This window comes from Heterocephalus glaber, unplaced genomic scaffold (assembly GCF_053883595.1).
Source record: "Heterocephalus glaber isolate CG9 unplaced genomic scaffold, H.glaber_assembly_v1.0 deba00001569, whole genome shotgun sequence".
Lineage (NCBI taxonomy): Eukaryota > Metazoa > Chordata > Mammalia > Rodentia > Bathyergidae > Heterocephalus > Heterocephalus glaber.
The window spans coordinates 9,800,311-9,823,094 of record NW_028258354.1 but is presented as its reverse complement, the minus strand read 5'-3'; the positions used below and the strand labels follow the sequence as shown (position 1 = coordinate 9,823,094).

Below are 22,784 nucleotides of genomic sequence, written 5' to 3'. Positions count from 1 at the left end.
AACTCAGGTCCTTGCGCTTGCGAAGCAGGCGGCAGTACCAGAGCTAAATCCCTGGCCTTTTCTTTTCCCTTTTAAGGGCAAAGGTGGCTACACTGCTGAAATTAAGCTATTTTGGCCAACAATGTCACTGACTGATAACTTGAAACATTTGTTCGATAGCTGATGGATGAGAACGCCCCTACTCAACACATGAAAAAAATCTTTAAAGTATCAATGTATAATCATTAATACTAAGGGTTCCCAATATATACTTAGGAAGGCATCAATTAATTACCTATAACACCTATCTGATTAAACAAGCTAGGTGGGCACCTGTAACCTCAACACTCTGGAGGCTGAGTCAGGAGGATCACTACCAGTTTGAGACCACTCTAGGATATACAGAGAGGTCAAGGCCAAGCCAAACCACATAGGGAGACTCTTGTCTCAAAAAACCAAAATCAAACCAAACCAAACAGGCTATAGCACACTACTATGTTTCCCAAATGGTCTCCACTCCACTTTCAGTGTTAAGAATTCCCATTAAATTTATACCCCCTTTTTCATGTCCCTTTTCCCATTCCTTTCTTTCCAAGAAGATAGTTACTTCCTTTGGTTGCCATACTTTAAAAAAAAAATCAGTTTTTGAGGTATAATGCCCATAACATTTATCTTTAAAAAGCATATAATTCAGTAATTTTAGTATAGTCACAGATTTATACAACTATCACCACTGATTTCAGAACATTTATATCATAGCCCAAATAAAACCCCATTTATATCAAGCCAAAAGAAATTCTGTACCCATTAATAGCCATTCCCCAACTCAGCCCCCAACAATCACTAATCTGCTTTCCATCTCTATGAGATTTGTGTGTTCTGAACATTTCATGTGAACAAATCATGTGATACTGTGGCCTCTTGTGTCTGGCCTTTTTTACTGAGCATCACATTATCAAGGTTCACCTGTATTTTGGCATGTATCACTTTTTTCCTCTTAAAAATGGATAATATTCCATTGTATGGATGTACTACTTTTTTTATCCATTCATCAACTGATGGATATCTCAGCTAGTTCCATTTTTGCTATTTTAAGTAAGGCCATTATATATACTGATGTACAAGGTTTTATGTGGATATTTCTGTTTGAGACAGTCACATTATGTAGTTTAGGTTGGTTTTGAACTCACTACATAGTTCAGGTTGGCCCTGAACGTGCGCAGACCACCTGTCCCAGCTTCCTGAGTGTTGGGATTACACGAATGTGCCACCACGCCCAGCCTGAGTGGGTATGTTTTTAATTCTTTTGGGTGTCTACCCAGTATTAGCATGGTTGGATCATAGGTAATTCAATATTTAACCTTTTGGGGAACTGCCAGAGTGTGTTCCAAAGTGGCTAAATCATTTTACACTACTACTAGTAATGTAGAAAGGCTTCAATTTCTCTACATTCTTGCTAACTCGTTTTTATCTGTCTTTTTTATTTTAGCCATTCTAAGCGGTAAGAAGTGCTATTTCATTGTGGATTTGATTTGAATTTCCCTAATAATTACTGATATTGAGCATCTTCCAATGTATTTGTTGGCCATTTCTTTTTTGTTTTTTTTTTTTTTTTGGTACCGGGGATAGAACTTGGGACCTTGCGTTTGCGAGGCAGGCGGTGGAACCACTGAGCTAAATCCTCGGCCCAAAATGTGCTTTTATCAGTTTCCCACTTTTTTTTTTTTGTTGTTACCCGGGATCGAACTCAGGTCCTTGCCCTTGCGAGGCAGGTGGGGAACCACTGAGCTAAATCCCCGGCCCCCGGCCATTTCTTTTTTGAAGAAATGTCTTTTCAAAACCTTTGCCCATTCTTAAATTGGGGTTGTCTTTTTATTGCTGACTGGATAAAAATTTGTGTGTAATTTGCAAATATTTTCTCTCATTCTCTAGCTTGTCATTTTACTTGCTTGTCATTTGAAGCACTAATCTGCTTTCTATCTCTATGGGATCTGTCTATTCTGAACATTTCACGTGAATGAATCATGTGATACTGTGGCCTTTTGTGTCTGACTTTGTTCTTACTGCTGAAGTTCAATTTATCTATTTTTTTCTTTTTTGGCACTTGGACTTTTGGTGTCATATCTAGACAGCATTGCATAAAGGTCTTTCATTTTGAATGTAAGAAATTTGTTCTTTTATTCAGTGCCATTAAATTATATATATAAAATCATATAGGGCGGGGGATTTAGCTCAGTGGTTCTGCCACCTGCCTTGCATGTATAAGGTCCCGGGTTCAATCCCTGGTACCAAACAAAAACAAAAACAAAAAATCATATGAATAAACATACCCACATCACGTAACACAATTAAAAATTCTGATTCTGGTAGGCCATAGGCATTAGATGGTTCTTCTAAAACAGTATACAAACTCCCACATGGACAAAATTCCATAATGAGTACTTTATGTCTTGTTGTTGTCTGAAAAAACAAAATCACTGATTGTGACTCACTATAAACAATAAGTTTCAATTATATGGCAGTTCTTAGCTGATTTCATTTAAATGTAGGATTTGGTACAATGATGAAGATGCTTTGGAACTGGTTTACCTGGGATTCACTAAAATATTTGTTCACATGTAAAACAATTAATATCTTCCAAATTCCTAGTATATAAGAAAGTTGGATTTGTTCTGAAAGACAAACCAGTGAAAACTGGTTGTATCTGAATCACAAAATCATTGTACAATGTTATACTGGTTCTCTTGAAATTATCTTTAATTTTATCTTTAATTTCTTATGCATAATAGTACATTTAGAACAACAGGTCTTCTAATAAACCTTTTATGCACTTGAAATCTGTCTCCTGACAAGTATTTTTACTTCAAGGAATGAGTCTTAGCCTTAAATACAAATGGGTGGCAGAATGTCTGAGTACTCTCTCTTGCAGCAAAGTTCAGTTTGGCTCACTTGCACCTGAGTTGATTTATTTTAAATCTTGATTTTACTGTACCATTGATTATAAGATGCATCATCAATACTATAACAGCTTTACAGGGAAAAGGAAATAGTATCAAATTACATAATACACAATGATCATAACATCCAAGCCAACTATAGACACTTAAAAATTTTAGTCTTAAAATCCATTATTTATCCTCAACTTTTTCTTTTTTCATTTTATAGTATTTCCTACATATCCCCCAAATACTTTTATAAATATCTGAATTTCTCTAGTAATTGGTAGCTATATTAAAAAAATTATAGGGGCCGGGGATTTAGCTCAGTGGTTTCGCCGCCTGCTGCACAATCGCAATGACCCGAGTTCGATCCCTGGTACCAAAAAAATATATATATATAAATAAAATAAAAAAACTATTGTTTTTAAATGATTATTCATATATTGATTATTGAAAATTTGGGAAACAGATAATTCCATCACCCAGGGATAATTATATTAATATTTTTATTTCCTTTCAGCCTTTTTTATACGGGCCAAATCGTATAGTAGATAATGTTCATACTATATATAACATAATGTTGCATATATATCTTTAGTCCTGATTTTACTACAGAATAGTATATGGTCCCAGGTGATTAAAATTATAGTAAATATCCCTTTTTGTTACTGCGTAACTACTGTATAATGAAGAATTAACTTTACCCAAAAAGACTGACTTTTGGCCCTGGCTACTTGAAGTGATTTCTGGTCTCTGAAATGTCCTATCTGGAAGAAGTTTTTTTTATCATATGGGAGCTTTCGCCAAATAACAATGTAACTTAAGATGAAGACTTTAAGATACACTGTATCAGTTTTGACCTCCAAAAGAAATGGACACTGCAGGAATGAGTCCAAACCTATAGCGAGAACTGGAGATTAAATTCAGCCATGAAGGCAATATGTGATGGACATCCAGTAATCTCTGTATTGCAAAGGCTTGGTTAGCTCTTCCTGACCAATTCTCTGGGCATATGTCAATATATCAGTGCTAGGAGACTAATGTGTTCTAGGACAAGAAAACTTATGGTTGTAACCTTCTCATATTCTACCGTGTCTCTTCCTTTGGCTGTTTTAATTCATATCCTTTTGTTATAATGAAACTGTTAAGTACAGCACTTTCCTGAGTTCTGTGAATCATTTCACATTCTAGCAATTTACCAAATCTGAGCATGTTATGGGAACTCCCATTGTAGGCAGCTGGTCTAAAGTGAGAGCAGCTCTGGGGACTTCTAAACTTTAGGTTGGTGTCTGAAGTGAGGGCAGTTTGTAGGGACTGCACTCTCCGTACAGTTTGCCAAACTTTTTGCAGTTGGCATCAGAAGTCTTGGGTAGACTTGGCAGTCTGGAAGGCTACAGTCTTAACCTTAAGTTTGGCTAACTCTGGATAACTAGTCACTATGCACAATGATCATAAGATCTAAGCCAATTTTAGACACTTAAAAATTTTAGTCTTAAAATCCATTATTTATCCCCAACTTTTTCTTTCTTCCTTTTATAATATTTCCTACTGTCCCCAAAACACTTTTATAAATTATTTGAATTTCTTTAATAATCAGTAGTTACATTTTATACATAAGTTGATCACACATTTTAACTTACTGAACATTTTTTTAAAAAAAGTGACGGGCTGGCGATTTAGCTTAGTGGTTTTGCCGCCTGCTGCACAAGTGCAAGGGCCCGAGTTCGATCCCTGGTACCAAAAAAAAAAAAAAAAAAAGACAGATTCTTGGTATCCTGTTTAGGCTGGCCTGAAACTCACCATCCTCCTGCCTCAACCTCCCAAATACCTGGGACTATAGGTGCACACTACTGTACTTGGATTAATTTACTCAACTTCTTAACCAGCCTGTATTATAAATAGGGTACCAATTAACATCTTTATATATAAAACCCATTATTTGATTAGTTCTTATAGAAATAATCACTGAAAAATCAAATCACTAGGAGTATAAACTACCAAACTATTTCTCAAAATGGATTTTATTGATTATTCATGTGTTAAGCAATTGAAATAGACCTGTCTACATTATTTCTGGATTATTTTCATATTATTCTTACTTTTATTATTTCTCCTTAAAATCAATTGTATCCTTTATAATTCGACTTTATAAATTAATCTCTTGCCTACTAGGATTATTCTTTTTTTTTTTCTTGGTACCGGGGATCGAACTCAGGACCCTGTGCTTGCAAGGCAGGTGGAGGAACCACTGAGCCAAACCCTTGGTCCAGGATTATTCTTTTTACAAAGGCTTTTCTGTATTGTTTACTTTCTCTTTGTTCTTTTTATAATTGTATCAATTGCACTTCAGTTAGCTTTTTTCTTTTTTTCTTTCAGTAATTGTTATAGCTTGTATCTAGATGCTCCCCCAAAGGCTCAATGTGGTCATAGGTGGGGTTTTTTCAGAGGTGGCTGGATCTAGAGTGTGTGATGCTGGCATTAAGGGTGGGTAATTACTAAATCACTCCGACTGGTCTGGCACTGCCCTAATCCTGATAGCCTAGAAAGAATATAAAAGGGGAAGAAAGAAGCTGCTAAGGTCCTTTGCTTGCTTTGCTACTGTTCCTTTGCTTCTGCCCACCATAAACTGTTTCTCCTCTGCGATGGTTGTCTGCCATGCCACCCTGTCTTGGAGCCAGCCAACTATGGACTAAAACCTCTACAAACTGTGAGCCAAATAAACCTTTCCTCCCTTAACTTTGGGCACTGGGTATTTTGTCTCAGCAATGAGAAAAGTAACTAAAACAGTAATAATACTAGTAATCAAATTCTATACTATTTTATTTTTTATACTATTCCATTCTTGACTTTATTTCTACTGCTTTATCTATTCTATTCTTGTGCTTTATTTCTACTGCCATCTCTACTCAAGAAATCCTGCGAACAGAAAATTTGGTTGTTTGAGCCCTGATTTTTCATCAGTTTTTTTTTTTTTTTTTTTTTTTTGGTACCAGGGATCTAACTCAGGTCCTTGCGCCTGTGTAGCAAGCCGCGAAACCACTGAGCTAAATCCCCAGCCCTTCATCAGTTTTTAAATCATTTTTTAATAATAGATTATATCTCCTAAATCATAACTCCCATAAACATGATGACAAGATTAACTAAACTTGACTACTTACCTCCTCTTCAATAGCAAATAATTTGACAATATTTTTGTGATTCAGTTTTTTTAACACTTCAAATTCTCTCATTTGAACATCCACTGGTCGAAGGAAGCTTATGTTATTAAATACTTTGATAGCAAATAAATCACCAGTTTTCTAATAAAAAAGAACAATATCATTAGTATTAGCTATGGCAATTTATATTTCGTACAGAATGTCATGCATCCTTTAAGCAAAGGTAATTTGCACTAGAACACAAGTTTTTAAAAAAGTTACATCAATTAACTGTGCTCCATATTTCAAATTATACATTTTGGAATTCTGAAAAGACTATTTTTTAATATAATTAAACATTGTAATACACTAATGGCAAAGATATTTATACATCAAAAGATAAAAGCCCTAACACTACAAAAAATGAAATTGTCCTCTAGATAAGAAATTGAGAGTGAAACTCTTATTTCTCCAGGGCCTAATAAAGAGATTGAAAATTATATCCCACCCATGAAATTTCTATTAAGAATATCAAAGCAATACAATTGCTTTTTAGAAATATTTCCTGCCTTTTAAACTGTGTGTGTGCACATTCATAAACAGGAGCTGGAGAAGTAGGTTAAAGTGACTTCCTGTTTGGATTATATCATAGCTGCCCTAGGTAACTTGCTGCAACTCCAGTTGGATGCTTAGGGCAGGTTGTTTCTTTAGAAACCAACTCTGGAGGATCAAGGGCATTTCTTCTTTACAGATGTCCTGCAGCACCTGACACCCTATTCTTACTCTAACCTGGCTTACTGAAAGACAGTACACACAGCATTAGAATACACAATTGTAGTTGGTAGGGACTCTATAGAGGCACAAAATACAATAATTTTCAGGCAACATCACACAGCACATTCTTCACATTAACCTTGCTGACCACTTCTTTCCAATCATTCCAATCAGTAGGCCTCTACATGTGGCCAGCCTAGATTCCTGAGTTTTATCTTAATTTTCCCCCCACTTATCCAAGGCTGAACTTCCTTGAAGCAAATGGAAAGATCATCTTTGAGCCTGGGGTTCAAGCATGCTCTGCTTAAACTTCATGGTTCTCTGAATGTTAGGACCTTTGTAGTGTTCCTACTTTATTACTGCTATATTACTTTCTACAAGACTGTCAGGACTACAGATTCACCACTTATAGCCATCATTCATCCTTCCTTTACCCCAGAACCATATGACCTTCTTCTTAAAAACCATTCAGCTGCTAAGTCCAATCACACTGTTTTTCCATTTTTTCAGCCTGGGTAAAGACAATACCAAATCTACATATCACCAAACACAGTTAAGGATACTTCTCTTAAACCCTGTCTAAAACATGGAGAATACTAATAGAAGAGCAAGCAAGGAAACTAATACAATGTTTCAATGTACCCACTATGATCAGCGCCAGAATTTTCCAAATTTTTGTAGTCCCTCATACCTGTATCATTTTCCCTTTATTCATCTGCAGTCACTTTGCATTCACTGTCACAAAGTCAAAGCATGTAAAAATAATAGGGTATAAATCTCTAATAATGTATATACTTACATGCAGATCTACACATCCTATGTTTCTTTTCTTAAAATTCACAATGGTCATCACACACACACACACACACACACACACACACACACACACACACTGGTAGCTAAAGGCAACTTAATGGAAAAGTTAAGTAATATACTTTGAACAATGAATAGTATACTTAAGACCTTGGTCATTTAAGCAATAACACAAAAGAGCTAATATAATGATTAAAAATCCATTCAAGGGCCGGGGATTTAGCTCAGTGGCACTGGGCCTGCCTTGCAAGTGCAAGGTCCTGAGTTTGATCCCTAGTACCAAAAAAAGAAAAGAAAAAAAAAAAGATTAGGATTTCTGGGCCAGGGATTTAGCTCAGTAGTGCCGCCGCCTATCTTTCAAATGCAGGTTCCCAAGTTCCATTCCCAGTACAAAAACAAAAAACAAAACAAAAGAAAAAAAAAACATTCAGTAAGGCCAGGAGAACTTGGAGGAAAGTATTTTAGGGTCAGGGATTTAGCTCAGTGGTTCCGCTGCCTGCCTCACAAGCACAAGGACCCGAGTTTGATCCCCAGTACCGAAAGAAAAAGAGTTTCATGCCCTGAAACTTCCAGCCCAGAATTATATATACTGTCCAAATTTTCAAAATTGATGGAGAAATAAAGTAATTCCATGACAAAGAGTACCTCAAGAAAATCATGCCCAGCAAGCCAGCAGTACAGAAAATTCTCAAAGATATCCTAGAAAGAGACAATGAAACCAACAATGGCAAAAAACCTAAAAGAATGAATATACCTGTTCAGGAAAATAATGCTATTTATTCTTTCAGCAGTAACTCTCAATGTGAATGTTCTCAATTCCCCAGTCAAAGGATACAGATTGGCAGAATGGATAAAGAAACAAAATTCAAACAAACAAACAAACAAAAAAACTCAATAATATGCAGTATACAAAAAACAATGGAATTAGAAATGAAAAACTCAAAAATCACAATGGACTCTGCCAAAATCCAGAAGATTAGTAAATACTTCGAGAACCTTATGCTAATAAAATAGAGAATTTAGAAGAAATGGATAAGATTCCTAGATACATCTGAACTACCAAAGCTGAACCAAGAAGATATAAAAACTCTGCATAATACAATATCAGGCAATGATACTGAAAAAGTAATTTAAAAAACCCACCAACTAATAAAACCCCAGTCTCAATAAATTCACTGCTGAATTCTGTAAGAACTAGGGAAGACTAAATGTCAACACTCCTCAAACTCTTTAATGAACCTGAAAGGGCTGGGATACTGCCAAAGTCATTCTTGGAAGCTAACATTACTCTGTGTTATGGTTTATATCTAGATGTCCCCACCCAAAACTTCATGTACTCATAGGCTTTTAGGAAGTGACTGGGTCACAGAGCCATGACTCTCATCACTAGATGAGTTCACTGATGAGTTTATAGCTACATATGATTTGGGAAGTAAAGCCTGGTTGGAGGTGGGTCACTGGAGGCACGACCTGGAAGGGCTATGTCCCTGCCTCCTCCCTTGATCTCTGCTTCCTGACTGCTAAATCATAAGCAAACCTCCTCTTCCATGCCCTTTGGCCATGTTGCCCTGCCTTGGAACTAGCCAACTATGGATTAAAACCTCTACAAGCTGTGAGTCAAAAATAAACCTTTCCTCCTTTAAGTTGATGGTGTCGTGTATTGTGTTCCAGTGACAACAGAGACAGACAGACTTTGGTGACACAGAAGTGGGGTTGTCACTGTGATGCTACTGACCATGTGGCTCAGCCTTTGGAATTGGTTTAAAGGAGGAGTTTTGGAAGGGTTTGGAGATGCTAGCTGGAGAAGTAGCCTTAGAATGCTGTAAACTGAGCTTGATGGGTGATCCTGGTTAAAGCTCAGAAGACCAGAATGCTGAAAGAAATGCAGACAGAAGAGACCAGGCTCAGGAGGTTTCAGATGGAAGAAGGACTCCACTGGCAGCTGGACTCCCACTCATATGTGGTATGTTCTGGCAGAAAATGTGTCTACATTTTGCTCAGGCCCTAAGACTCATTAATCTGGTGGAAGTAATTTCTTTCTTTTTGTTTTTTTTTGGTGCCAGGGATCGAACTCAGGACCTCGCGCTTGCCAGGCAGGCTCTGTGCCGCTGAGCTAAATCCCCAGCCCTGGTGGAAGTAATTTCAAAGCAATCTAATTATAAGGCAGTGGTATGGATATGGCTGGGGGCATTCAGCCAGCTCTACCTTGAGAATCATGAGCAAAAGGCACAGCTGAATGATTTAGAAGTTTTAGTCTGGCCAGAAAGGAAGCTCCAGTGAAGTTAAGAGCTTTTGCAGATGGAGTAGAGGAGAACCTGGTTGATAAAAAAGATTAGCATTAAAAATAAATCCAATATTTTAGATGTGGACAACACAAAGATGCCTTGAGGGTATGGGAGGAATCCAAATGACCTCCGCTTTTCCCAGATTCAAATTTTTGCTTTAGGAGCCCCAGGACCTCAGTCTAAGGAATGGGAATTGATTCCCCAGGATCCAGTTCACCTTAATCAGCCATCCAGGCAGAGGTCTCTGCAACTACCTGTAAGATTCATGGGTTCAGCTACTGCTCAAGCTTGTGGCAGATGCTGGCATCATCCACATGGTACTGGTTTTACACACAGGCAGAATGCTAACAGTTTTGGGGTCAAGGAGGCTTCTAGCCAGATTTCAGAAGGCCTGGGAGGCCAGGAAGTGTGTCCCTGAGAGGGCAGTATGTGAAACTGTAAGTGTGAAGCTAAAATTGCAGTTGATATCTCAGAAAGTTGGAAAAACCAAGAATGTGGAACTGACCTAATACATTAGGTCATGGCAAACTGGCTGGGGAAGTAGGCCTGACCCTTTAATTACAAGATCCCGGAACACATGTGCAGAACAGGTGTTTATCTTGCTTTTTCCTCTTTTATTCGGCCCAAGCTCACTCTGCAGAGCCAGTTTCTTCCTTACTCTTCACTTTTACTTTTTCAAATAAACTTTGCCACTGCTTTTTGCTCACTTCGTTCAAGCCACTTTAGAAGAAGCTACCCGATAATATTAATATAACATCTGAGGAAAGCCACAAGCAGTGAGCAAAACCATTCCAAGAATGAAGCCATGAGGGCTACAACCACTGGCGATGCTGTAGGTGTGAGGCCACCCAAGCTTTTGATGTTCACTTCTTGCCACAGATTGCCCCAGGTGCTGGACATGGAACTATGGATGTAATGTTTGCCCTGCTGGATTTCAGGCTTGCTTTGGTCCCATTCTTTTCTATCCCCCTATTTTTCCCTTTTGGAATGGGAAGGTTTACCTGTACATTTGTATTAGTATGTTAGTGGCGTTCAACTTTCTTTTGATTTTTACAGGTGCTCACAGCTAGGAGTTTTCCCTTATATCTCAGAGGGCACTTTGGACTTGACCTTTTCAGCAATGCTGGAAGCGTTAGGACTTTGGCAACTCTTACAGACAGACTAAATGCATTTTGAATAAAGAGATGGCCATGAGTCTTTTGGGTGCCAGGGTGGAACATTAGGGTTTATTTGTAGATGCCCCCCAAAGCCTCATGCAATCACAGGTGGGGGTTTGGGGAAGTGATTGGATCATGGGGCTGTGACAGTCATCAGTAGATTAGCCCAATGATGAGCCTATAGCTAAATGGGCTTTAGGAAGCCTGGTTGGGGGAGGAACTGTGGCATGGAAGGGTTTATCTCCCTTCCTCTTGCCTTGTGCTTCCTGACTGCTATGCCACAAGCAAATTTCCTCTGCTATGCTCCTCTACCATGCCACTTTGCCTTGGAGCCAGCCACCTATTGACTGAAACCTCTATAAATTGTGACCCAAAATAAATCTTTCCTCCTTTAAGTTGTGGGTGTCTGGTATTAGGTCCCAGAAACAAGAAGTAATCAGACACCCTAATTCCAAAACCAGAAAAGGACCCAACCAAAAAAGAGACCTATAAGCCATTCTCTTTAATGAACATTGACATAAAAATCCTCAACAAGATATTGGCAAAGAGGATGCAACAAATTATCAAAAAGATTATACATCATGAACAAGTAGAAATTATCCCAGTAATACAAGGACGGTTCAATATAAGCAAATCAATAAATGTAATACACCACATAAACGGAAGCAAGGACAAAAATCACATGATCACCTCAAGTGACACAGAAAAAGCCTGTGACAAAATCCAGCATCCAGTCATGATAAAAACTCTGAAGAAAGTAGATACAGAAGAACCTTATCTCAATCTGATAAAAGCTATTTATGTAAAACCAATGGCCAACATCACATTAATTGAAGAGAAGCTTAAAGCTTTCCCTCCAAAATCAAGAACAAAGCAAGTATGTCCACTATTAGCACTACTGTTCCAAACGGTTCTCAAAATATTAGCCAAAAAAACTAGGCAAGAGAAAGAAATGAAAGGGTATGTATAGGCAAGGAAGAAGTCAAATTACCATTAGTTGCAGATGACACAATCTTCTACAGTCAAACCAAAATATTCCACCAAAAGACTCCTAGAATAACCATATTTAGTAGCATAGCAGGATATAAAGTCAACACACAAAAAACAATAGCATTCCTGTACATCAATAACAAACTCACTGAGAAAGAAATTAGGGAAAAAATATTTTTTACACTAGCATAAAAAAAAAAAAAAGGATTTAGGAGCTAACCTAACCAAGGAAATGAAAGACCTTTACAATGCAAACTACAGTACTCTGAAGGAGATAGAAGGGTATATCAGAAAACGGATAGATATCCTCTGTTCCTGGATAGGCAGATGTGATACTCAAAATGGCCACACTTCCAAAATTGACATATAAATTTAACGCAACCTCAATGAAAATACCAAACAGCATTCCTCAGAGAACTAGAGAAAAAAAATCGTAACATTCATAGGGACCCAGAAAAGACACAGAATAGCAAAAGCAATTGTGAGTAACAAGAGGAATCAAAGAAGTAACAAGAGGAATCAAGGCAAGAGGAATCAAAATTCTGGATTAAGTTATACTACAAAGCTACAGTGATTAAAAACAGCATGGTATTGGCAAAAACAAAAAGAACCACCCCCCAAACCCAGATATGAGGATCAATGGAATAGAGGATGCAGAAACACCTCCAAGCACATTCAGCTACCTGTTCTTTGACAAAGGGGCCAAAAACTTACACTGGAGGAGAGATAGCCTCTTTAACAAATGGTGCTGGGAAAACTGGCTATCCAGAAGCAAAAGATCGAATCTAGACCAATATTTACCACCATGTACTAAACTAAAATAAAAATGAATCAAAGATATAAATATTAAAAAAGAATCTGCTGGGAGAGAAAATAGGTAAAACTTTTGAAGATATAGGCATAGGCAAGGAATTTCTGCACAAACTCCCACTGCACAACAGATAACACCAAAAATCAACAAATGGGATATGAAATTTAAAAGCTTCTGCAGAACAAAGGAAACAATCAACAAAATGAAGAGACAACCTATAGTATAGGAAAAAAATTTTGCCAGCTATTCCTCAGAGGACTAATATCTAGAATATATTAACCCCCTCCCAAAATAAAAGACCCAATGAAAAAATGGGCAAATGAAATGAATAGACACTTCTCAGCAGAAAAAATACAAATGGCCAATAAATACATCAAAAATGTTCAAATGGGAAGGGGAACAAGGGAAGGAGGAAAGGGAAAGGAAAAAAGAAAAGGGAAAAAAACAGAATAGAAGAAAAAAATGGAAACAAAGTTTTGTAAATAAGGAGGGAAAGAAGAGTTGAAGGCAAAGGAAAGGAATGAGGAAAAAAGAATCAAGATATATTATGAACACATACAAATTCCCTATGATGAATGTGATCATTATTTATATCACAGACATGTACCAATAAAATTAATTTAAAAATAATGCATAACATCTTTGGCCATTAGAAAAGTGCAAATTAAAACAACACCAAGACTCCATCTTACCCCAAAAAGAATACCTATCATCAAAAAATCAGATAACAACAAATGCTGGCAAGGCTGCAGGGGGAAAAAGGAATCTTTCTTCATTACTGCTAGGAATGTAAACTAGTATAACCACTATGGAAATCAGAATAGGATTCTTCAAGAAACTCAAAGAAATTCTACTCAACCCAGATGGGGTTGACACTCTACTAGGTATCTTCCTGAAAGAGTTAAAGACATCATATTACAGTGATACATACATACCCATATTTACAGCAACACAGTTCACAACAGCTAAATCTTTGAAGCATCCTGTATGTCCATCAGCAGATGAATGGATAAAGAAAATGTAATATTTATACCCAGTGGAGTACTACTGTGCCATAAAGAAGGATATACTTGAGTCATTTGTAGAAAAATGGATGCACCCTGAGACCGTAATATTAAAGTGAAATAAATCAGACACACAAGCTTAAATAGCATATGGTTTCTCTCACACGAGAAATCCAAAATACATACAATGAGCAAAATAAAAGAGAAACAATAGGAAAAAATAGAGGAAGGAGTGGCAATGTAGGGTAGGGAAAAAATGCAGCTGGAGAGAAGGGATAGGAAGGGGACATAAAAATAACTAAGATGTGTTATGTACAAGTACCAACTACTCACAATAATGTAATCATTATATTCCACAAACAAATACTAACTAAAAATCCTTTCAATAGTAAAGGCAGGATTTTTTTTGAGTAATCCTAAATACCTGAAATTGTATCTTTAAGAATAAACATGGTTGGTCAGGGATTTAGCTCAGTGGTTCCGCCGCTTGCCTCACAAGCACAAGGACCCGAGTTCGATCCCTGGTACCAAAAAAAAAACCCCCACACAAAACAAAACAAAAACAAAAACAAAACAAAAGAATAAACATGGTTTCTCAAAACACATCCCCGAGAAGACTGTTAGAAACCAAATACTAAATTACTTTTTAGCAACCTTTTAAGTCATCTTTTTTGAGATAGGATCTCACTAAGGCCTTCAACTTGCTCATAATCCTCCTGCCTCAGCCTCCCAAGTAATGGATTACAGGTGTATGTCACCATATGTCACCAAGTCTCTAATCTCTCAAATCCTTATTTTAATTTCCACACTATACTGGAAAAAGCACATCTATCTTTGAGGAACTTTTAGTTGTTTTAGGGTAGTCTAATCTGTCTTCATTTATTCATATATTCATCACTCAACAAACATTTACAGAGTACCTACTTCACACAGGCATGTACATGAAGGACACTGAGAAAGTAAGGAAACAGAACCAGAGTACATGAAATGTATCTAGTAATGCCAGGTACTTTTTTTTTTTTTTTCAGTACTAAGGATTGAACCCAAGGCCTTGTGCATGTCAGGCAAGTGCTCTTCTACTGGACTACATCCCTATCCAGGTCCGTTTTGATACAGGGTCTTGCTAAATTGCCCAGACTAGCCTCAGACTTGGATCCCCTTGCCTCAGCCTCCCAAGCAGCAGGCAAGCACTATCTTGCCTGATAGCAGGTACTTTAAATACATCTCACCCAATTTCTACTGACTGTCATCCCATTAGTTTCCAGTTTACTTCCATTCTATACCTCCTTGCTACTAAAGCAAACTGGGTATAACTGCACATTGGTTGTATGTAGTTGCATTCACTAGGTCCATCACAGTGCCTGACATATACCAAACAATCATTAAAGTTTGTTAAGTTAATTTGGAACTCAGGAAGACAGATGGAAAATGTATTTTCAATGCTAAATTCTCTGTCACTGCCTGTTTTCTTTTAGTATAAAATAAAAGCAACTTCTAGGTCAGGAATATTTAAGATTGATTAGAATAAACTTAAATAAGGATCCAGAATGAGAGGGGAAAATACTAAAAGCTGTCCACAGGACACTTCTGAATCATTTTCTGTGAGCCATCATGGCTGTTTATGATCATATTCTCTCATCAGAGGAAACAACCCCTCTCCTGCATGCTTATCTCACTGTCAGGACTGCTGGTAATCTTGAGGCTAAAGGAAAACAGGAAGACATTCCTCCCTACTGAAATGTTTACAGACCTTGTTTCAGAAAGTAAAGATGTTAGGAGGCTCCAAATATCATTTAGCTTAAAGCAAATTCATAGTGCTGAAAAACTAGCATTACTTGCACTATAAAGATTTTTTACTCCATTATTTTTCTAGCTTCTTTCCCATAATAGAAGCTTTAGTTACCTTCAATTTCTTCCTTTTAAATTATTTTAACAATGCTTACTTTCATCCCCTAATACAGAATTTGACAAAATCTTTTGGTTCTTGAAATGCTTCTGAGATCAGCCCCTTTCCTCTATTCCCATTCCATTACCAGGTTTACCTCATACCAGGAAATAGCCTTTTAACCCTGGGCTTCTTGTTGAGAATCTCATTTTACTCCAATCTGCCTTGTAGAATGGGCTGTAGAAGGGGCATGAACCCTTGGCAGAACAGATTAGAATCATTAGGTTCCCCTCCACCCTACATCTCTGCGTCCACCCCAAACCACTCTATTGTCAGTGAGCTCATTCACTACCATCAGGCAGCAGGGGTGAGGAAAGAATCAAGTCACAATACTAAAGTCCCATTCCCACTCCTATTCCCATTCCCATTCCCTTTTCAATCAGCCTCTTAATTTTTCTCCATTCTGTAACACATAAACTCTGCCACCATTGGGAGATGTGTTCACTGCCTCTGATACAAGCTAAACCTTAAATAATCACAAAAATCATTAAAAATTTTTCCTTAGATGAAATAAATCACAATCACCAAGTCAAACATTTTAATGTACACGTGCTTCTCAGTAAAGAATATATTCAGTGACAAAAAGATGCCACGCCTGCAATCCCAGCTATGCAGGAGGCTAAGGCAGGAAGATTCAAGGTTAGCCTGGACAACTTAGTGAGACCTTGTCTCAAATAAAAAGGGCTAAGGATATAGCTCAGTGGTAGAGAACCCTGGGTTCTGTTCCTGGTACCACAAAACCAAACCAAACCAAACCAAAATTTCAGTTTTAACTGTACCAACCTTATGTCTTCCGCGAAAGACATTTGCAGTAGCTCCTTGGCCTAAGATATCAGATAAAAGCCACAGATGGTTAGAAGTGCTCTGCATCTCGGCTTTGTCAGGCGTTCTCTTGTTTTACTATGGGAAAAGAAAAGATTTGTATGTATGATGTAAGGAAATGACAGAGTTAAGAAACAAATGTTAGCTATTTTTAGTCTCAAGATTACACAGTATTCATTGCTAAATTGAAGTTATAAACAATCCAATGTAAAAATGTAAGTTTCTAGCAAAATTTGAGAAAAAAACATTATGTGGGCTCTGGAAAAACTATTAATGATATCTTATGTATTCAGCTTAACTCAAAAAGGTTGAGAAAAGTATTTTCCTTCTAATTTTCTCTTTGTCAGGGAGAATGAGGCCCTTTTCTCTCTGCTTCCTGGCCACCATGACTTGAGCAGCTTTCCTATGCCCAAGCCCTTCCACCATGCTGTTTCTGCTTTGAAGCCAGACACCCAGGGACTGTACCCGTGAACCAAAATACACTTCTTCTTGAAGTTGTGAGTGTTGGGTACTGTGCCTTAGCAGCGAGAAAGTGGCTAAGTTTTGTTTATCAATGATAAATTATATTTTTAAATATTTAAAAATAAAGAAAAGTAATACAAGTTATAGAAAGACAGTAACATTTACTTTGTTTTCTTCAAGGGCAGGACAACACTAATGGAAACAACTGTTGTTACTACGTAACATTTCCACAAAGTAAAATTTCATCCACATAGAGCCGGACAATCATAAAAGACAGGTACCACAATTACTATTCCTGAAATGTTACTAACTCTTCTGAAATTTAAGGATAGTTTCTCTAACTTCCAAGTATTGTATGTAACTATACACATAATAAATATATATATGTATATATATTACCAAGTCTTAAAAAAATAAGCATCATGTCCAGCCTTGTCCTTTAATGCTGAAAAGCTATGAAATTATAAAGATATTAAAAATGTTTAAACTCCATGTTGGAATAAAAATGAATCATGCTAATACAACATAACCACTAGTTCTACTATGCTCCTTTACACCTGCAATAACAAGAGAATTGCTTCTCCGTCTTTTGGCTAAGATCAAGTGTTAAGTTAGAACAAGAAGCAGTACACAGGACTGGGTATTTTATGATGCATTAATGACTACCAAATTTCCAAGCAGAGTTAGGAACATAGTAAATAGTAAGGGGCCTAAATTTCAACAATCTCATGAATATTAGACAATAGTTATATAATTTTACTACCCATCTAATTAAGATAGGGAAATTTTTTTTTGGTACCAGGGATCAAACTTGGGACCTTGCGCTTGCGAGGCAGATGGCAGAACCATTGAGCTAAATCCCCGGCTCAAGACAGGGGATCTTACGTAGCTCAATTTATTGGAAATAAGCAACGGTTCCCTTTTCCCAAGTAATACATTTGTTAGTTACTGCATTCCAATCTGGAGATAATATAATTTACTCATATATCTAATAGAAAAACCTTCATTTATTAGTGTAATTTTGCTGTTTCAGTAGCTGTAAGTGGAAAATATTACCAAGTACTCAAATGAACCCAGTAGATAATATAATACACATTTATCAATGAAAATATCTATTCTGTCCATAACCTGATTTAAAAAAACAAAACATGGGTCCACAAGTGATGAGGATAAATGTCTTTTGAAACTATCTTCCAATGACCCCATCATACTCCCATGCTAAAACATGACTCAGCACACTCACCCAGTGCTTGCTATATATACATCTTTATATTTGGCAAAAGTACAGTATAGGCAGGCACTCAGCAAGTATATTACTAATGATTGTCTTAAGTCCACTTTCTTTTACCATCCAAAACGAAAGTTACCAAGGATGAAAACAGGTTTAGTAACATGGTTCCAGGATTTCTAAAGTCTACTACTATCTACTATGTCATTTATTTGAGACATACCGTATTTGAGCTTCCAGAGTGAAAAAGGTCGGTTTCTGCTTATAAATTTGACAGTTACGGTGGAGAATCTGTTTTGAGGGTAGCTACCAAGAATTCCTGCGAAATGGATTAGAAAATAAACCCACAAACCAGATCAACTGGGAGCAAGGAAAGGTTAGAAGTCAGCACGTTGTCTGTGTATATTTAGTACCTCTTCTGCTTCCGGTGAAGCAGTTCCTGAAACCTTAGTGAAAAGACTCTTTAATCCGCAAAAACAGTCCATTTAAAAACTACCAATCGCGTCTATGCACAGAAGGAGTAGTAAAAAGCGGCGGGTCTATCTGAACGAAAGCAGGTAGCCCTTCCTCCTGGGGCGGCCAGGGCCCAGACCGGTACCAGACCCCGACTCCTCTCCGTGCCCAGAGCTGCCGGACCCGGGGCCACAGGTCAAAGCGTCGGCCTCCAGGCGCGCAGAGAGAAGCAAACAGGGCTGGCGCGACTGGCACCAGGCTTCGGGCACCCCAAGCCCCTGGGGGGCGTTTTTGGTATAGCCAGGTCCAGGGGAGCTCGGCCTCTGGTTATGCGGGGATTCCCAGGTCGCCCGCTCATTCCCGTTCTGACTCAGCAGCCCAACTTTCCTCAGTAGGCGAGGGCACTTGACGCCGCAGACCCTGCTGCCCCGGCCCAGGAAGGTCCCTGCCCCTCACCCGCCCCCGCCCCACTTACCCAGCGGGGTCTCTGCCGCGCCACCGCTATCAGGCTCCCCCCGCCTTCTAGTGCCCGGGGCCACTTCCGGCTTCGAGAGCTGCGACCGAAGCCACGTGACCACGGTCGCGCGCGTGCGCATACTTGCCGGCCCGTGAGGCAGCCACCTTAGCGGCTATTGGACAGAGCTCCCTGGGCTGCTGAGGCGAGGGGCGGGGAGTGCGGGGGTCAGCTGGCAGCCCTGCCTGCACCAGTAACTCAGATTCCCTCAACTGCAGATCCAGCCCTGTCCCGAGCGCCCGCAGACGAAGCGCAGCGTGCGATGACAGTGGGGAGCTAAGGGTTACAATTAGATAATCACAGTTGGGCAGGATGCTGGACGCGTTGAGGGGCTATCTGAGGAAGTCTGGAAGAATATATTTGTATCCGTTTTAAAGACTGCTTTGCAGTGGAGCCAGATCATCTCAACAGTATTCAAGAAGTCAAATTCTTAGTATGTTCACATAATTACCTTTCAGATTATAGTTTGGAAAATGGCCATATTGGAGAACTTAAGACTAAAACCAGTACCAAAATCAGGTCCTGCTCAAGCAGCTGTAAGTCTTTCACCCAGTACAGCACAAGTCTTTTTTTATCCAAGGAGAGAGCTGAGACCCAGGAGCGGAGACATTTCAATGGAACAGACCTGACAGTTCAGTCCCAATTCTCTCTGCCCATTACTTTAGGCAAGTCTGTTTTATCAGATGCACAATGGAGATAACCGAAGCCCAGTCCAATGAATTCTTAGTAAGTTACTTTATTAGAAGTTTACATCACAATGTTTAAGTGAATTCATTCTAATAACACATTTATTCACTGCTTACAATTCCAACCAATTTGTTTTCTGATATTAAAAGACAAGACCCAAAGGCCTGTCAGTTTCCGGACAACTGTAAAACTCACAGCTCAAAGTTGTGGGAGGAAATGTGACATATTTATATTGAGATACAGTACATAGCCAGGCATGGCACACACCTGTAATCCTAGCACTTGAGACTGATAGGAGGCCTACAGAATTCAAGGCCAGCCTAGACCATATAGCACGACTTTGTCTCCACTCCCCTTCTCCTGCCCCCAGAAAGTGATAATGCACATTAAAATAACACGGAGTACTTTCTTCAAAGGTCAAGCCACTTGTGAACCAATTAAGGTAAGTATTAAGATTTAAATAAACTGTTAGGCACAGGACTAAAGTAGGCATCATAAAACCCTGGGGCTCCACAGCCAAGTCTCACAAATCTGTAAATTTTGGGCCTCGTTTATCTCACCTATAACAAGTGATATTTAACCTTGAGATGTTTGTTTGGGTGCTTGCTTCTGTTAACAACATCTCTTGACGGAAGAGTTTCCTGATGGTGCTTGGGGCAACTTCAAGGAATGAAGACCACAATTATACATTATATAATGTGGTTTAATTTCTATTTAAACACTGATTTCCACGTCCTGATTTCTCTTAGCTCTGAATACATTAATCTCCTGAAGGGCTTTGAAGAGCCAGGGGAAAAGGTCTTACTTTTCCATGTATAAAATTACTAGTAAAGTAATACAAGCTAACATCAAGGCCTTATGTGTCAGCTACTGTAATAAGCTTTCATGTTTAACACACTGAGTTCTTAATGAGTTATGAAGTAGCTACCATTGTTTTCTCCATTTTTAAGCTAGGGAAACTAAGGTTCTAGTAACAGTTACTGGCATAACTGGCATAATATTGGAACCTATTTAATTGGGGTCCTGAGCTTGTATTATATAAACTTTCAATTACTATGTCATTCATCTCATTAATGTACTTTGCAGAATTACTATTGTCATAGATGCAATTATCTCTCCCATAGTACAGGGAAACCTAGCAAAAAAGAAAAAAACAACACCCAGCTTTCACTTACCCATTTTTAGAAGCATTTTTATTGAAGTATAATAGATTCCACTGATTTATTTGTCTAGTTAACTGTCAGTTTAGTACCTTTATTCCATGATGTAAAGAAAATGTTTTCAAATCTCTTCTGGGATTAAAGAGATTTCATGTGCACAATTTAGAATACAATTGAGGGAATTTATAGGCCCATCCATGAAAACCAAAGGTAAACAAAACAAACCAATCCCCCATCCCACAATTTTTTTTTCATTTTTGGTGCTGGGGATATAATCCAGGGTCTTGAACATGCTAGATGTATGATCTGGCACTGAGCTACATCTCCAGCCCTCCTTTCTAAAAATTTTAAATGGGCTTTTAAAATAAACTTAAATGTCTGTAGTTATTTTTGGTTTTGTCCCTCTTCTCTTTTCCAATGTGACTGATACTATTATTTTTCCTCTTGCTTTCTTCAGTTGCCATGAATAAAAATGAGGGAATACTTTCAGTAATTAAATAATAGCTGACTATGGTATTTACAAACATCATAAACACACAAGTACATTCTGTTCTAAGTACACCTGAAAACAGAGGAAAAACATTGTTTTAATTTTAACAACAGATTCACATAGGACTTTTCTAGTGTATTTAAAAAAGACTTATTTAACAGAATTAAGTTGCATGTACCCTTTTAGGAGAATAATTAAGTGAAATAAGGCATCCACATTGTTTTTGCAAAATCTTAAATGAAAATCAGAGAGCATTTAAGAAGGGAAAACAAAGCTATTTATAATAATTCCAGAAAAGACTTGATAGATTTCACTAGGTAAAATTTATTTTTTAATAAAAAATATCGGCACCTGCTTTTAAATCAATGAATTTATGAACCCATTCTCTTTGTAGAATACACATTGGCATTGAAGTAGTTTAAGGAAATGTACTGGCTATCTACAAAAAAAAAATCAGTTTTGATTGTTGTATTTCCCCTATATTTTATGTGTCTGCACACATAAAAGAAAACTAAATTTTCAAACATTTTCTATTCAGCAATTTTTTTAAAAAAAGAAGTATTTTCCATTCTATGGTGTTTATTAAAGGATTTAAAGTTTGAAATAAAGAAAAAATTAGGTACTAGGATAATTCTGCAATTACCAACATTTTTATATAGAACAACTGCACTGGCATGCAGCAACTTCTCTTGTTGTTACATACTTGTATTTAAGGGAAATTATATCCATTTTACAGAAAAATCCCAATACGTATACTGCTGTAATCTTAAAACAATGTTAAAAGACCAGTGTGAATGGCACACAAAAAAATTATTTCTTTATAAATTATTAACTGGAATTCCTGATCATGACATAGGCACAGGGAAATCCAGTCCTTAGGGCTTTGCTCTCTGGAAGAACACCTGTGAATAAAGTATTCACACAATTAATACAAATGTCAGAAAACTAAACCTCTTCTACATGAAGAATGGCTCCAAGTTCTGAATGCTAGTCACTCTTTTGTAATGTATGATACTGAAAACATTTCACATAATTTATAAATTCATACATAATCCAAGGTAAGAACTTTGTCTTCTAAAGAATTTGATAAAGTCTAGATATAAATCTGTTGACATTACTCAATTGGGAAAGTAG

General features: G+C 37.7%; 2 protein-coding genes across 11 annotated transcripts in view; both read right to left on the bottom strand.

Moving 5' to 3' along the window:
* The window catches only part of Tbk1 (TANK binding kinase 1), a 51,385-nt gene extending 31,991 nt beyond the window's left edge, over positions 1 to 19,394 (bottom strand). The window contains exons 1-5 of one of the 3 annotated variants that reach the window (XM_004861122.3): positions 19,275 to 19,376; positions 18,570 to 18,665; positions 16,618 to 16,734; positions 6,077 to 6,217; positions 2,310 to 2,439 (exon numbers count right to left, since the gene is read on the bottom strand). In XM_004861122.3, the coding sequence (XP_004861179.1) occupies positions 2,310 to 2,439; positions 6,077 to 6,217; positions 16,618 to 16,704 (358 nt within the window). In that variant the 5' untranslated portion in view covers positions 16,705 to 16,734; positions 18,570 to 18,665; positions 19,275 to 19,376. Of the gene's footprint in view, positions 1 to 2,309; positions 2,440 to 6,076; positions 6,218 to 16,617; positions 16,735 to 18,569; positions 18,666 to 19,274 lie in introns of all 3 variants that reach the window. The other 2 variants (XM_004861123.3, XM_087192367.1) reach the window with 2 other exon arrangements.
* A 1,771-nt stretch (positions 19,395 to 21,165) lies between these two features.
* The window catches only part of Xpot (exportin for tRNA), a 37,536-nt gene continuing 35,917 nt past the window's right edge, over positions 21,166 to 22,784 (bottom strand). For all 8 annotated transcript variants that reach the window (XM_004861118.4, XM_004861120.4, XM_004861119.4 and 5 more), the window contains one exon: positions 21,166 to 22,552. In XM_004861118.4, the coding sequence (XP_004861175.1) occupies positions 22,526 to 22,552 (27 nt within the window). In that variant the 3' untranslated portion in view covers positions 21,166 to 22,525. The remainder of the gene's footprint in view (positions 22,553 to 22,784) is intronic.